At 56.3% G+C, this 13854-nt stretch overlaps 1 protein-coding gene across 1 annotated transcript in view; it reads right to left on the bottom strand.

The window, feature by feature from the left end:
* Positions 1–1284: 1284 nt before the first annotated feature.
* The window catches only part of SYNPO (synaptopodin), a gene marked incomplete at its 5' end in the record, with an annotated part of 34643 nt that continues 22073 nt past the window's right edge, over positions 1285–13854 (bottom strand). The window contains 2 exons of the mRNA XM_082835340.1: positions 1285–2115; positions 7215–9553. Of these exons, the coding sequence (XP_082691466.1) occupies positions 1423–2115; positions 7215–9553 (3032 nt within the window). The 3' untranslated portion in view covers positions 1285–1422. The remainder of the gene's footprint in view (positions 2116–7214; positions 9554–13854) is intronic.

Genomic DNA, 13854 nt, shown 5'->3' on the forward strand with positions numbered 1-13854 from the left:
GCCCCCCCGCCCCCACACACTTAGTTTCCTGAAACTGATATTCTGAACCTCTAGAGGGCACCACCAGCCAACTCTGGAAACTATAGGACCGAGGTACATTCCTCCCTGTGTCCCTCCTGGGGATTGGAATCACAGTCACTATAGCCTAAGGGACAGGCTAGGGCCTGCAGCCAGGCTCCCCAAGGTCACTGGGCACCAGACACTGGCTAGGCCAGAGTGTGATGGGAAAGAGATGAGGCAGAACAGGGCCCCATCATCTGGGCACTGTATGGATGCTGGGGCCTGAAACTGAAGAGTGGAGTACTTCCTAAGGAACCAGAAACACAGGCAGACTCTGGTCTAACCCCTCACTCACCCACCCAAGCTCATCTCCCTAGCCAATCCTCCAGCACTACTCTCCCTCCCTTCCTAATACTGTGGAATGCATTTCAGGACTGGAAGAGCCCCCAGAGGTCATCTGAGCCAGTCCATTCCCTACTAGAATCTCCTCTATGCATCCTGGCCACTGCTGGCATACCACCCATAACAAAGAACTCTTTGCCTCCCTCTTTCCAAATGGGCAACCTCAAACTCAGGGCTACCAGTTAAAGCCAGAGGATAACAGATAGCTCCGTATCAACTCTTCTCTGCCCGGCTCAGCTTTGAGCCCAGAGCCTGCCATGAAAGGGCCCAGAAGGGATAGATGGGTGGGAGACACCTATAGCATCATTCCTGGAGAGCCTGGGAAGCCTGAATTGGGATGGAGAAAAGCCTGAGAGGGATCTGAGAGGAGGAATCTTCCCTCCTCTTCTCTCCAGAGAAGCCAGCAGGGCACCTTGAGCTGGCCTGGGAGACCCTCTCTAAAGGTCACCATGGTAAAAATAGAGCTTGTCTGGGAAGGGATGGAAAACAGCTGCTCCTGCCTGGGACTTGGTGCCAGGGAGGCAGATGGTCAAGCCAGGGCCTGGACAAGGAACCCAGGCGTAGGATCCTCTGAACACACCCCTCATTTACCAGACTCCAGAGACCAGAGCCAGGAAGGGGGGCGGGGGCGGAGTATGGAACCCTGCAATTCAGCAAGTCTAGGGGTCCATACATAAAACACCCTGCCTCTTCCAAGGCACTAGTGTGTGTGTACTGATAGAAGGGGTAATTTAGAAGTTTGGAGATTGCCTTGGCCAAAGCTCTATTAAACAGATGGGAAAGCTGAGGAGCAGAAGAAGGGTCTTTCCCACAATGACTGAATGACAGAGCAAGGGCTAGAACCCAAGCTTGGATCACCACCCCACCCCCAAGCCCAGAGCTCTCCTCCCCTGACCCCTTATCTCTGGGGCTATCAAAGAGGCCAGACCCCTGGGGACATGGTGCTGGGAGCTCCCAAGCCCCACGACACTTCTCGCTCGGCTCTTCCGGGGCAGGGATGGGGTGTGGGCGGGGAAGCCTTTAGGTGGTGCAGGAGGCCTCCGTGGGTAGGTTGCCACGCTTGAGCCTCAGGCTGCCGTTCCATCCGCGGGGACAGATGTTGTAGCCGAGGATGCCGGGCGACTTAGCCCCAGAGTCCTCGGAGTCGAGGGACACATCGGAGTCCGTGGGCGAGCGGCGGTAGGGGAAGGGCCTGGGTCGCGCGGGCAGCGGGCTCCGGGGACTAGCGCAGGGCGAGGGCCCGGCGGGCAGTGGGCTCCGGGGGATGGGAGCGAACGTTGTCCCGGGGTCCGCGGCCTGGCCGGGTCGGGACGGCAGGGGCGAGCGCATGCGCGGCGGCGGTGGCGGCGGTGGCAGCGCTCTCGGCGGGGAGAAGGGCCGAAGGCTCTCAGCGCCCGCCGGCCGCGGGGAGGCGCTCTTGCGCCGGGCCGCGTTGATGATGTTTCGCGCCAGGAGCGCCTGCAGCTGGCGGCTGGGGGGCCGCGCCTCGGTCTCATGTCGCAGAGGGGATACGGAGCGCTCGCTCCACGAGGGGCACATGGGCGGCGGCGGCGGTGGCGGCGGCGGCGGCGGCGGCAGCGGCGGGGGGCTGCTCAAGCTGCTCCCGCGGCCCGGCTCCCACGGCCCCGGGCTCACCCAGCCGTCCAGGCTGCTGGGGGGCCGGGACGCGCCCGGCGTCCAGGGCGGGGAGGTGGGCAGGCTCTCTCGGCGGTCCTGGGGAGAGAACAGAGAGGGTGGGGGCAGGCGTTAGTGCTGGGCTCCTCTATACCGGGGTTTCAGAAGGGACCGAGTTGGCTGTGTCCATTGTACAGAGTCGGGAAGCCAGCGACCAAAGTCAGGTAGTGCCTGCAGAAAAACGCAGGTGCCCCAACTTTCATCTTTCAGGTGCTTGAACAAGCCCACGCTGCCTGCCCCTGCGCTTAGCAGGGAGGCAGATGACTGGCGGTTTAAGAACGCTCACTTTGGAGACAGACCCCTTTGTTTACTGAATGAACTTGGGCAAGTTGCTTCAGCAAAAGAAGCAACTCGAAGCCCCTGGGCTGCAGTTTCCTCCTCTGTGAAATGGGAGTATAATATCAGCATGTATCCTATAGGATTGTTGTGAGGAGTAAATGAGATAACTTACGTCAAAGACTATCACAGTATGAGAAGTTTCCCTAGAAGAGAGTAGGTGTGCAATAGATGTTAGTTACCTTAAAGACATACTAGAATGGTACACATGAAACTAACCAGAGTGCCTCTGTGTTAGGAAATGGGGTGAACAGGGCAGGGGACACAGCCACAGGAGTGGGAATAAGGCTTCTAATGTATTATATACTTTTTATATAAGTTTAAGGTTTTGAACCATATGGATATAATATCTATTCAAAAAATTACAAGCAAAAATATTGATCATTATTACTAAAGTTGGACTTAGGGAAAGGCCCTCTCTGTCTCAATCCCCCTGCCATGTTGCCATGGTCACCTCCTAATTGTTCCTTGGACACCTTGAACAGGGAGGAGGTTCCCACTGACAGATGGAAACATAAAAGGAAGTTGGGTCGTTCCTCCCTAGGCAGCACACTCCCCTCACTGGACTTCTTGCCAGCATGGGGTGGGGAGTGTGGGTTCCCTGAGGCCAAGTTGGTGAACCTCTGTGAAGTTATACACTGCTCTGCTATACACTGCTCTGCTATACACTATCATACCTGCTTCCTACCTCCTTAGGAACTTTCCAGTCTACAAAGTTCGGTCTCATCCTTACTCTCTCATCATATCCTCACAACAGCCTGGTGAAGTAGCTGGTATTATCACACCCATTTTACAGTGATGAAAATGAAGTTCAGACATGTAAATAACTATCTGGTGTGTTCTGCCCCACCAGGAAATGTGTGTGACTATCTGTTGCTTAAAGGTGGGAGGCAGGCTTAAGCAGTTTGAACTGGTTTGAAAGTACAGGGCTTGGGGATCCAGGCCCAGCATGTATCTGCTAAACCATCCAGCTGTTCAGCCAATCAGATTCCAGCAACAAGCCAGTCCACTCAGTCTTCAATCCAAATTCACCAGCAGTCATCCCTCAGAGTCCAGAACTAGCCAGTCCATTCAGTGCCTCCTACCCAATCAAAATCTAGAACCTCTCATAAGATCCATTCTCTCATCCAATCAGTAACCAGCCGCAGCCAAGCCAGTCAGCTTCTCATCCAATCAGAATCTAATTTCTCCCAATCAAAAGGAAGCAATAAAGTACATGTATTCTCCAAACAATGCAGCAGCTACCAGATGAGCCCAGACTCAGAAATGGAGCCCTTTAACCTATAGAGGAACGTATAGCAGATACGTTTTCATGGGTGAACAGATTTTTCATGGGATTGGAAATGTTAGGAACCTCCCGGGGACATCCAAGGCCCCAATCATCAAGCAGGAAAGTTAAAGCTCAGCATGGGCTCCACCCCTTTTACTCCCAGGGTCAGAGTTGTGTATATGTGAGCCAGAGACACTGGGAGCTGCTGTCTGTGAGCCATCTCAGGAATCTTTCAGTGAGCCTGGCTGGGGGGAGCAGGGCCAAGGGTTCATGCTCCAAGTCCATCAACAAGCACTGAGGCAGAGCAACAAGGGCTTTCAGCCAGGCGCAAAGCAGGCTGGGGCAAGAGAAGCTATGATAACTGTCTGAAATCTCCAAGGATGGTCTGCCTTTGTGGCCACAAGGGGAAGGCTAGGGCCAGCAAGTGGAAGGAGTAACAGAATTTACTTCTCAGAATGCCTGGGTTGGAATGTTGGGGGCAGTGGTAAGCAGCTCCTCACCCTTTGGAGGTGGGCCAGGGCCTGACCTCATCGAAACTGCCATGTCTGGGTACTGACTGTGTGTGTGTGTGTGTGTGTGTGTGTGTGTGTGTGTGTGTGTGTGTGTGTGTGTGTGTGTGTGTTGGGGGGCGGGGGAGCAGTGAATAATACAAACAGGCTGCAGGGAATCAGAATTATTCACTTTCTGAAAAAGTTCTCAATGTACCATATACACCAGAACTCCTTGGAAATGCACATGGGTGAAAATTCAGAGAGGAGCACCCACTTAACCCAGCACCAGACCCAAAGCAGGACACATGTGTGGGCTGAAGGTGCGAGTAGAGCAGAGTCAGACAGGAACTATCAGAGATCAAAGAGAGCTAGCTCCCAGACAGCTTCTGTAATCCTCTTGTTGCATGGAACGGGAGACTGAGGCCCACGGGTTGTCTAAGGTCACACAAGGAGTCAGATGCAGATCTGGGCCCAGCACCCATTTTTCTGGCTCTTGATGGCCGTACGCTCCTCTCCACGAGGGCAGAAACTCATTTTATGCAAGAGCCCGGCGGTGATGACTGTGGAAAGTGGCCGGATTTAGATAATGGGGGCGATGGGGAGGTGGGGGGGGGCGGCTGCTGAGGGAACCAGAAAGTATATATGCTCTGGCTAAAGGCACTTAAATACCACTTTTAAAGAATTCGAACAAACCTGGACCATAAGGGGCATGGGTTTTCCCCCGTGCCCTTCAGGCTTTTTGGCCAAACTCTTAAGGAAGGAGAAAACAGAACATGATTTCCACAGGATTCTGGTTCCCTCAGTGCTGACCCAGGGAAGAGAGGGCAGCCCTCACTTTCAAGCCAGCACACATCTGTACCCATGGCAGATTCAGACACTCAGCAGATGCAGGCAGCACGTGGACACACGCCACAGGCTCACACGCCGTAACTAAGCAGTCCCACCCCACTTCTCAGGCCAGAACTGGGGAGGAGGGAGAGGGCCCTGACCACCAGCCAGTGAGTGTGGAAGAAAGAAAGAAGCAAGACAGATTTGAGGCAGAGTGTATTGAGAACAGGAGAGAAAACAAAGTTGAGGGAAGAGCTCAGCCAGCCCAATCACAGGAGCTGCAGGATGGAGGGTGGGCTCTTCCATTGCTGGCCCTCAGGGGTAGAAGGGAGCAGGGGTCCGGAACATGGGCTTCACTCTGCCCTGGGAGGGGTTTGGCGTGAAGGAGCCGAGCTCCCTCGCGACTCTCCCATGCATGCCCCCACGTTCTGGGCAGAATGAACTCACTGGGAAGGCACCCCCTGTTGCCATGGAGATGAGCCGAGAGCTCACGAAAACTGCAGGCTCAGCCCGGCATGGGCACCGCCTCCACCACCCCTCGCCCCTCTGGGGAGCCCAGAAATAGGGCTGGGAAAGAGAAAGTGGGTGGTGCTCGCCCCCGGTCTTGGGAAGCTTCCATCTGAATTCTGCCTCTTGCGTCTATGTTCTCTAACCCCCACAAAGTGTGGTTTTGGGGGGCTGCAGCACATCAAAGGTGTCAGAGGTGGTGAGGATCTCAGACTACCTGACTCAAAACCCTCACAGTATGATGGGGAAACTGAGACCCAAAGCTGCACACGGAGTCCATCTTTGAGAATCCAGACCTCCTAAGTCCCAGCCTTTTCTTCTAAACCTTAAGGTCTCCTTTGTCCCTTCCTTGAGCTGCTGTGCTCCTGCCCCAGCCCTTGCCGTGTTCCCACTGTCTCCAGGCGATCCTGAGCCTGAGCAGTCCCAGCCTAAATTTCTGATCTCCTGGCCTCCTGCTGCAGCTCATTCCAGCCACACCCTCCCAAGGACACCCTTACATCTACTCACCATCTGTCCTATGGCAACTGTCCCATTTCCTTCCCCTCTCTTCCCAGGGGACTGTCTTATCACTTACAGGGCCTTTCTCCCAAAGCACCAGCCTGTCCTCTCATTCCTCACAGATTGTCCAGCTAGGAGGGCCCTCCTCGTATAAATGAGAAAACTGAGGCACAAAAAGGGAAAGTGACTTGGCCAAAGTCGCACAGCAAACGGCAGGCTGAGATGCCTCTCTCCTTGCGGCCCCTTCCACTGCACGTAGACGGCTGCTTTCAGTCGTGCAGATCTTGGCTGAGGTTGAAGGCAAAACAGCTGACGGATACACTGCTAGGGGCCTCTCTCCTAGCTGCACACCAACCTCTGCGCAGCCTCCTACAGGGCTCTCTGTCTCTCAGGGGTCCCCTGGGACCTCCCACATCCCAGAACGGTGAGGGCAAGCTAGGTCGAACCAGGACTGAGGTCTGGGATGAACTGCGTTAGCTGTCTCGAAAGCGGAGCTAGATGTTTGGAGCGGGCATGAAGGCAGCTGAGCAGAGGGCCAGGAAGAAGAGTGTCAGACAGCAGTGGTGGGCTGAGTCCTCATCCAGCAGAACCCGAGAGAAGAGAAAATGTGGAGGCCGAGGCAGAGGTCTCTGAAGCAGCGGAGAGGAAACAGTGTCCGGAAGGCAGAGGTGGGTGGAAGAGACAGACCTGTGGAGGTGAGAATCCAGCAAGAGGCAGAGAGTTGCCAGAGCTGGGGCCACGGTGAGGACGGCCCCACCGGGGTGGCTGAGGAGGCAGACCCTTGGCTGGCTGGTCCCACAGGCCAGGGCAGGCTCTGTATGCTGCAGAAGCCCCTCAGCAAGACGCTGGCATCCCTACAGCTCACCAAGGCCAGGTGAAGCCCCCCAGCCTCGTTAGGGCCTGCCAAGGGAGTTCTCTCTCCGTGACCCTCCTCCCCCTGCAGTGGCAGACTTCAGATCCCTCAGACATGGAGTCGAACCACTCTGTGGTAGGGAAGGGGCGGCTGCAGCTCAGAGAGGGGAGGTGACTTGCCCGATGTCACAAAGCTAGCTGGTGGCAGCATCAGCCCTTGAGACCTGAGTCCCCATACTCCTGACTCAGCCCTGTGCCACTTCCTGCTCTCCATCCAGCCCTCGGAGAGCGGGCTCTGACAGGCAGCGGGATCCCTGTGGGGTCCATTACTTGAAGCAGAAAGAAGGCTTCCACACCTGAGCCTCGATCCCGGCATTCCGGGTGGAGAAGGAGGGCCTGGGGGCTTGCTTGGCTCGGGGAGACCACGCCCTGGAGGGAGACACGGGCGAGACATCACTGCTGTAGGTAGGGCTCACGGCAGTGGGCTGGAGGCCATCCTGGCCGGGGGAGGAGCGGGAGGGCCGAGGCAGGGCAGGCGACGGTGGGAGGGCCGCCTTGGGCAGGCTGGGCGCCAGGTCCAGGGAGCTCGGCTTGGCAGGCGAGGCGGCTGTGGGCGAGGACTTGGCAGGTTCCTTGATGGGTGAGAGGACAAAGAGCGAGGGCCGCAGCTGGCAGGGCGGCTGCCTGGAGGGCTCTGGGCGCAGGACCCCATTCTCAGGCAGGTAGCCGTGATAGAGGGAGGCAGGCGGGGTTCGAGCGGGGCTTCGGGACGCCACTCGGAAGCCGCCGGGCGCGTGGGTGGGGTACTTCCAGCACGAAGGCAGGGACATGGTGGGTGAAGGGCAGCGGGCCCGTTCCGCGTGGCCCGAAGACTCGATGACGTACTTCTCCATGCGGGACTGGCGGCGGGCGTAGAGCTCGGCCCCCTTCCCAGAGGCCTCGGAGAGGTTCTGGTTGGGTTTGGGCTTGGGCTTGGCCTGGATACGCGGTGACTTGAGGCATGAGGCCCACTCGGGGACAATCTCCTCGGCACCTGCGGGGCTGGCCCTGTCCCGGGGTGCGGGCTCCTGCTGGAAGTTGGAGGCCTCGGCCCCCAGCGCGAAGGGCTCCTCCTCCACGCCCATCTCCCCCTGGTCCCTCTGCCTCCGCTTCTCGTCCGCTGTCTGTACCAGATCCAGCAGGTCCGGATTCGGGGTCACCTTGGGCTTCTCCACGAAGGTGAACATGGATTTCCGGCTGCCCCTGCGGGCCATCGACTCCTCCAAAATGCCCGTCTTGCTGGCAGGAACTGCCTGGCCCTTTAGATGAGAAGGCTTGGGGTCGGAGCTGGGGTACAGGGCAGAGTAAGAGGGGGGAGACCTAACCCGGGAAGTCAGGGGGGCTGTGGACAAGGTCTCGGCATAGGTTGGGGGCGGGGTGAAGTTCCCCAAGGGGCGTCTCTCCAAGGCGGGGCTTCGCTGTGCCACGGGCCTCCTCTCCAGCATGGGGCTATGGGACATGATGTGTCTCTGTGGCCGAGGGCTCCTGTCTGCCACGCTGGGGGGCCGGGGAGCGGGACCCTTCTCTCCAAGATGTCGTCTCTCTACCATGGGGCTTCGTTCCATCTGGCTCGTGCCGCCCGGTGCCTGAATCCCAAAGGGCCTGGCCGTCCTGTTGACCACAGATGGGGGCTTGGCCAGCGTGAGGTGGACCTCGCTGTACAGTTTGGTGGGCGTGGTGGCAGCTGCCCGCCCGGACATCTCTTGTTCTGTGGATGCCACTGGGGCACCAAGCTGGATATCGATGAGCAGGGAGCTGGACATGAAATCTGGGGCTGGGGACCTGGAGCTGGAGATGGGAGTCACTTCTCTGGAGAAGGTGCTGGTGGTGGTAGGTGGAGCCGATACCTTGTCAATTAGTAGGGTGCTGGATCTCACCTCCGCGGCTGGCTCCTGGGGTTGCCCACCAGCACACGGGGTGCTGGGTTTGAAATCTGGCACCGCACCCTTCGGCGGGAGCTGTGCCTGTGAGGAATTCTGTTGGACGCTGGACAGTGGCAGGCTCTGCGGGGTGACAGTTGCCGGTGGGTTCTGATCGACATCTGTGGCTGGCAGGTTGTGGTTGCTGTTGGAAGCTGGCGTGATGAGCGTGGCGCCGGGTGAGGGAGGGTTTTGGCTGGCATCTGTGGCTGGGCTGTGGACCTCCGCCGGAGGTGGAGTTGGGGGTGTCTGCTGGGCTTCTCGGTTCTGGGACAGGTGGAGCCCATTGGCCGTCAGCAGGGCCGCGTTCTCCTTTAAATAAACCACCAGTGGTACCTCCTCTTCCTCACTGGCCACCTTCTCCAGGTGCCGCAGCAAGTTGGCTTCCTCTGAGGAGCCCTCCATGCTGTGACCAGGGACCCCTGTGTCAGCGCTCTGGCAGGCGGGGTTTCTCGGAGGGCCTGGTTCAGGGAGGGAGGTGGGACTCAGGCTGAGCCCTGGGGCATGGCCTGCGGGGCTGGCGGGGGGCACCCTGAGGGACTCCTGGCCGGGCTTCTGTCCCCTCTGGCCGTGGCTCTCCAAGGTGAACTCGTTCACCCTCTGCCGGCGCCTGTTGAAGAGCTGGACGCCGCGGGAGTTGGAGCTGGGAGGGGTGGTCAGCTGGGCTGCGATCTGCTGGCTCCTCGCCTTGGCCTCTTTTAGATCCTTCTCGGTGAGGCTAGTGCTCCGGCCCAGCGCTGCAGGAGGGACAGAGGCCGAGTCAGCAAATGGGATTGCAGAGCCACAGGGGTACACACACAGACAGACAGATGGTCACCCATGCCCCACTACAGATGGCCTTTTCCTCCGGAATTTGATCTTTACTCACCGTGTCCTAGAATCTCCTCATAAAGATCCCTGACCCAACCATCATGGCCCAACTCAAATAGCCATGTAAAACCTCCCCTGATTACCCTTTTAGTATTAACTGCCCCCTTGTTTGGATTCCCGCTGAAGGTTGTTGACATGGCATTTACCAAACTCAGCAAGAACACCTCACCCTAGCAGTCAAGGCTCCACTCCATCTCGGACTCATCTTGTGCCACCTTTCTCTCCCACTGGGCTCTTCCTGGCTGGCTTTCTGTTCCTTGAAAACGCCAAGTGTGTTCCTGCCCCAGGGCCTTTGCACTTGCTGTTCTCTCTGCTTGGAATGATCTTTTCCCAAGTGGCATTCCATGTTGGTTCCTCATCGCTCAGGACTCACGTGAATGTCACCTCTCTGGAGGGGCCTTCCTCTATAATCAGCACCCCCCCCCAACCCATCTCTTTGTTTTGTTTTCTTCATAGCATCCAACACAATTCAGTATTATCTTCTTTACACGTTTCCTTGTCTATTATCTGTCTCCCGCACCTAGAACGCAAGCTCTAAGGGGGAACTGAACTTGCTTGACTTGTTCATCCCTCTAACCCTAGCCCCTAGAATAGTGCCTGGCAAAAAGTGGGCACTCAGGAAGCATTACTGAGGGCATGAATGAACCTGCAGGATATTCATATGCCTAAGTGCATATCTTAGGGCCCTTTACACTTTCAAACTCATAGTATAGTCATTTCTTAACACTAACACTTCCTCTTTTTAGAATAGGTAATACATTTACATGGACTAAAATTTTTTTTTAACTTAAAAACATAAAAAAGTATACAGTAAAAAATGTCTCTCTACCTCTACCACAAATCAGGTAACAACTGTTAATAGTTTCTTCCAAGTCCTTGCAGAATTTCTTACCATTTTCATTTAAACAATCATTGAAAAATTCTCACACTTTAATGTTATAAAAGTAATAAATTGGGCTAATTTCAGCAGTGACTCTACTAGAACATTGCATTACCTCATTTTATCCTCACAAGAACACTAGGACACAAGCATTACTTGCTCCCTATTTTACAGAAGTGGAAAATGAGGTCTAGAGACTTGTAAGTAACTCACCCAAGATCACACAGCAAAGGGTGGCAAGGCTGGAGTCAGATCAGAACCATTTCTCTCTGGGTCCACAGTGCATGCTCAAGCTGCCTGCTTGTCCCAAAGGTCCCTTTGGGACATATAGGGGACAGAGTCGGTGGGAGTCGGGGTGCAGGCTAGGACCGGAGTCTGGGGCCTGAGGTCAGGGATCAGGCTGGGGGTCAGGCCCTATTAATCTGTAAGTTCATTACAGGCAACCATTTCTTTCTATATCACCAGTGCCCGGCTGGCACAGAGTCAGTGGTTAATTTGTGCTTATTGAATAAGGAATGAAGAAATGGACGCATGAACAAATGAACTTACGGACAGATGGATGGGACAGCCTGTGGCCGGGCTAGCAGCTCAGTGGGTGGCTGGGAAAATTCCTCCCTTTGTCACCCCACCCCCATCGAGGGAAGCTAATTAGTTCTAGAGGAATCTGACCCTGCCCTTCCTCCTATCTTGCCCTCATTAGCACTGGCCATGACATGCTGAGTGGGTCTCCAGGGACAGTTTTTCTAGGCATCTTGCCAGCGAGGCTCAGAATTCATGGACTCTCAGAGCTGGGAGGGCCCCTATAGAGGAGCTGTTTCACTACCACCCCCATTTTATAGATGAAGAAACCAAGGTTCGGAGAGTGGTGCAGCGTAGAGCTCACACTAGGGTCAGCGGGGAGGCCCACACAGGACAGAGTGGCTGCCGACAGCTGCTTCGCTGGGACCAGGCCGAGCAGCCACAGGCTGTCTGGCCCCAAGCTCCTTCTTCCCTCCTCCCATCACGACCTGGCTCCCCACCACACACACCTGTGGCCACAGGTCCAGAACAGTGACAGCACACAGCCTGCCCCATGCGCCCCTGACGCCTGCTTCCTCCTGGTAGGGCTCCTCTCCTGCCTGGATCACCCCATGATGAAGGCTTTGGGGGTTGGGCCAGGCTGCTCCCCTGTGGGGAACTTAAGTAGGGGACAAGCCAGCAACACAGGAGGAGTTGCTCAGCTCATGTGATGTCCATCTCCTCTGGTCTGCTTAGAAACCAAGCCTCCCGGCCCAAATCCAGGCTCTGCTATTTGCTAGCTGTGTGACCTTGGCAAGTTACTACACCTCTCGGAGCCAGTTTCCTTAGCTGAGAAGAAGGTACTAAAAGCACTGACAGGGGCTTCCCTGGTGGCGCAGTGATTGAGAGTCCGCCTGCCGATGCGGGGGACACGGGTTCGTGCCCTGGTCTGGGAAGATCCCACATGCCGCAGAGCGGCTGGGCCCGTGAGCCATGGCCGCTGGGCCTGCGCGTCCGGAGCCTGTGCTCCGCAACGGGAGAGGCCACAACAGTGAGAGGCCCGCGTACCGCAAAAAAATAATAATAATAAAAATAAAAATAAAAGCACTGACATTAGGGTTAGGAGGCTACACTGAGATCGCGGATGCCACGGGGGTTACTGTCATTCAGCCCAAGTAGAGAGGACCGAGGGCTCATGCTACTCTGGGATGGAGTTGACGCTGACCCCACGTGACACCCTGGAAGGGGTCAGCGCTTCTTCTAGCAAAGGAGATTCACCCTACAGATCATGGTCCTGAGAGGGGTGACTGTCTTAAGGTCACAGAGCAGGGGATTCTAGAGTTATTGGGAGGCAGGGATCATTGCCCCAAATCACAGAACCTCAGAATCTCAGAGATGGCTGTCACCGGGTCCAATCCCCCACACAATTCCTGCGTCCCTAAAGCCATGTCCCTGCGTGTACAAGCCTCTGTTTATACCCTCAACTGACAGGGAGCTCACTACCCTGAAGATGTACCTTCTGCTAATTAACATTCTTTCTTTAGCTATAAAGTCACTCCTCATATTAACTCCCACCTCTTGACATGACTCTGCCCCTCATCGCCACACAGATAAAGAGCTTTCTCTTTGCAACCTGACAGCCCTGCAGAGACTCAGGCACAAATCACATCCCCACGGGGCACGGTCAGGATAAACATCCCTGGTCCCACCAGTGGCTCTTATGACACAACTGCAGCCATCGTAGCTCACATAGATTGGGCTCTTACTGTGTACCCGGCTAGCGGGTTCCCACAGTGCCAGGCTCCTAGAAGGGGCTTCAGTGTTTGTGTAATTCAGACCTCCCAAATCCCTGCACTTTTCTCTTTTTTCTCTTCACCTCTCTGCTTCAGTCCTATCCCAAGGTTGGTTCTAAGGGCCATGGGGCTAGAAAATGCTCCAGTGTCAGAGAGTGAAGGGCCCTCAGGGATAAGCTGGCCTGGGAGGCTTTAGAGAGGGAAGGGGTTGCAGAGGAGGCCATGGGCCAAGACCTGGTCTGCTGACCCCCAGCCAGGCTGGGAACGTTCCCCACGCTGTTGTTCTGGGACAAGAGGAACCCATCAGAAAACGCCAGGGGGTGAGACAGCCCTGCCTCCGAGGGAGCTCCCGTGCCCCCCATCCCAGCCTGCAATGACTCCACGGAAAAGGAATTTGGCAGGAGGCTTGGACCAGACCCAGCCAGCAATCCAGATGACTTTTGCCACCCTGCACAAACAAAGCTGGGAGAAGGGGGGCTGGGCCAACTACGGGCATCCCAGAGTCCCCCACTGCAGGGTACTGGGGGTGGCAGCTCCATTCAAAGTTCCCCAGACTAGGGAACTGCCACCTCTAGTGATGCCCCAGTCAGGTGGGTCCAAGATTGTGGTCCCTGGTGTCAGAGAGGCAAGAGGTGGCCAAGGGCCACAGGGGAGAGGCCCCTTGCTGAGCCCCCAATCTGCTTGGCTGCAGTCTACACCTGTACAAGTCCTAACACCCCCTCTTCCCTCAGCCTCTTCAGGGCTGGTCCTTGAAAGCCCCACCCTGGACAATGGGTGAGGAGCTCTGAAGACCGGCCTTCCAGAGACGGAGGGGTGAGGGCAGACTCAAGGAGGAGCTGCCCAGCGTCAGGAGACCTGGGTCCAACAGGGTTAAATCCCTAAGTGGGGAAGGGGGACAGGAAGCCCTGAGTACAGCCCTTCGAATGAAGATCGCAGTGGGTGCTATAATTAGCGAGCCCTCACTACTGCCCGGTATAAAGTGCTGTGCCACGCACTG

The sequence above is a fragment of the Leucopleurus acutus genome, assembly GCF_964270905.1.
Source record: "Leucopleurus acutus genome assembly, chromosome: 3".
In the NCBI taxonomy this organism is placed as follows: domain Eukaryota; kingdom Metazoa; phylum Chordata; class Mammalia; order Artiodactyla; family Delphinidae; genus Leucopleurus; species Leucopleurus acutus.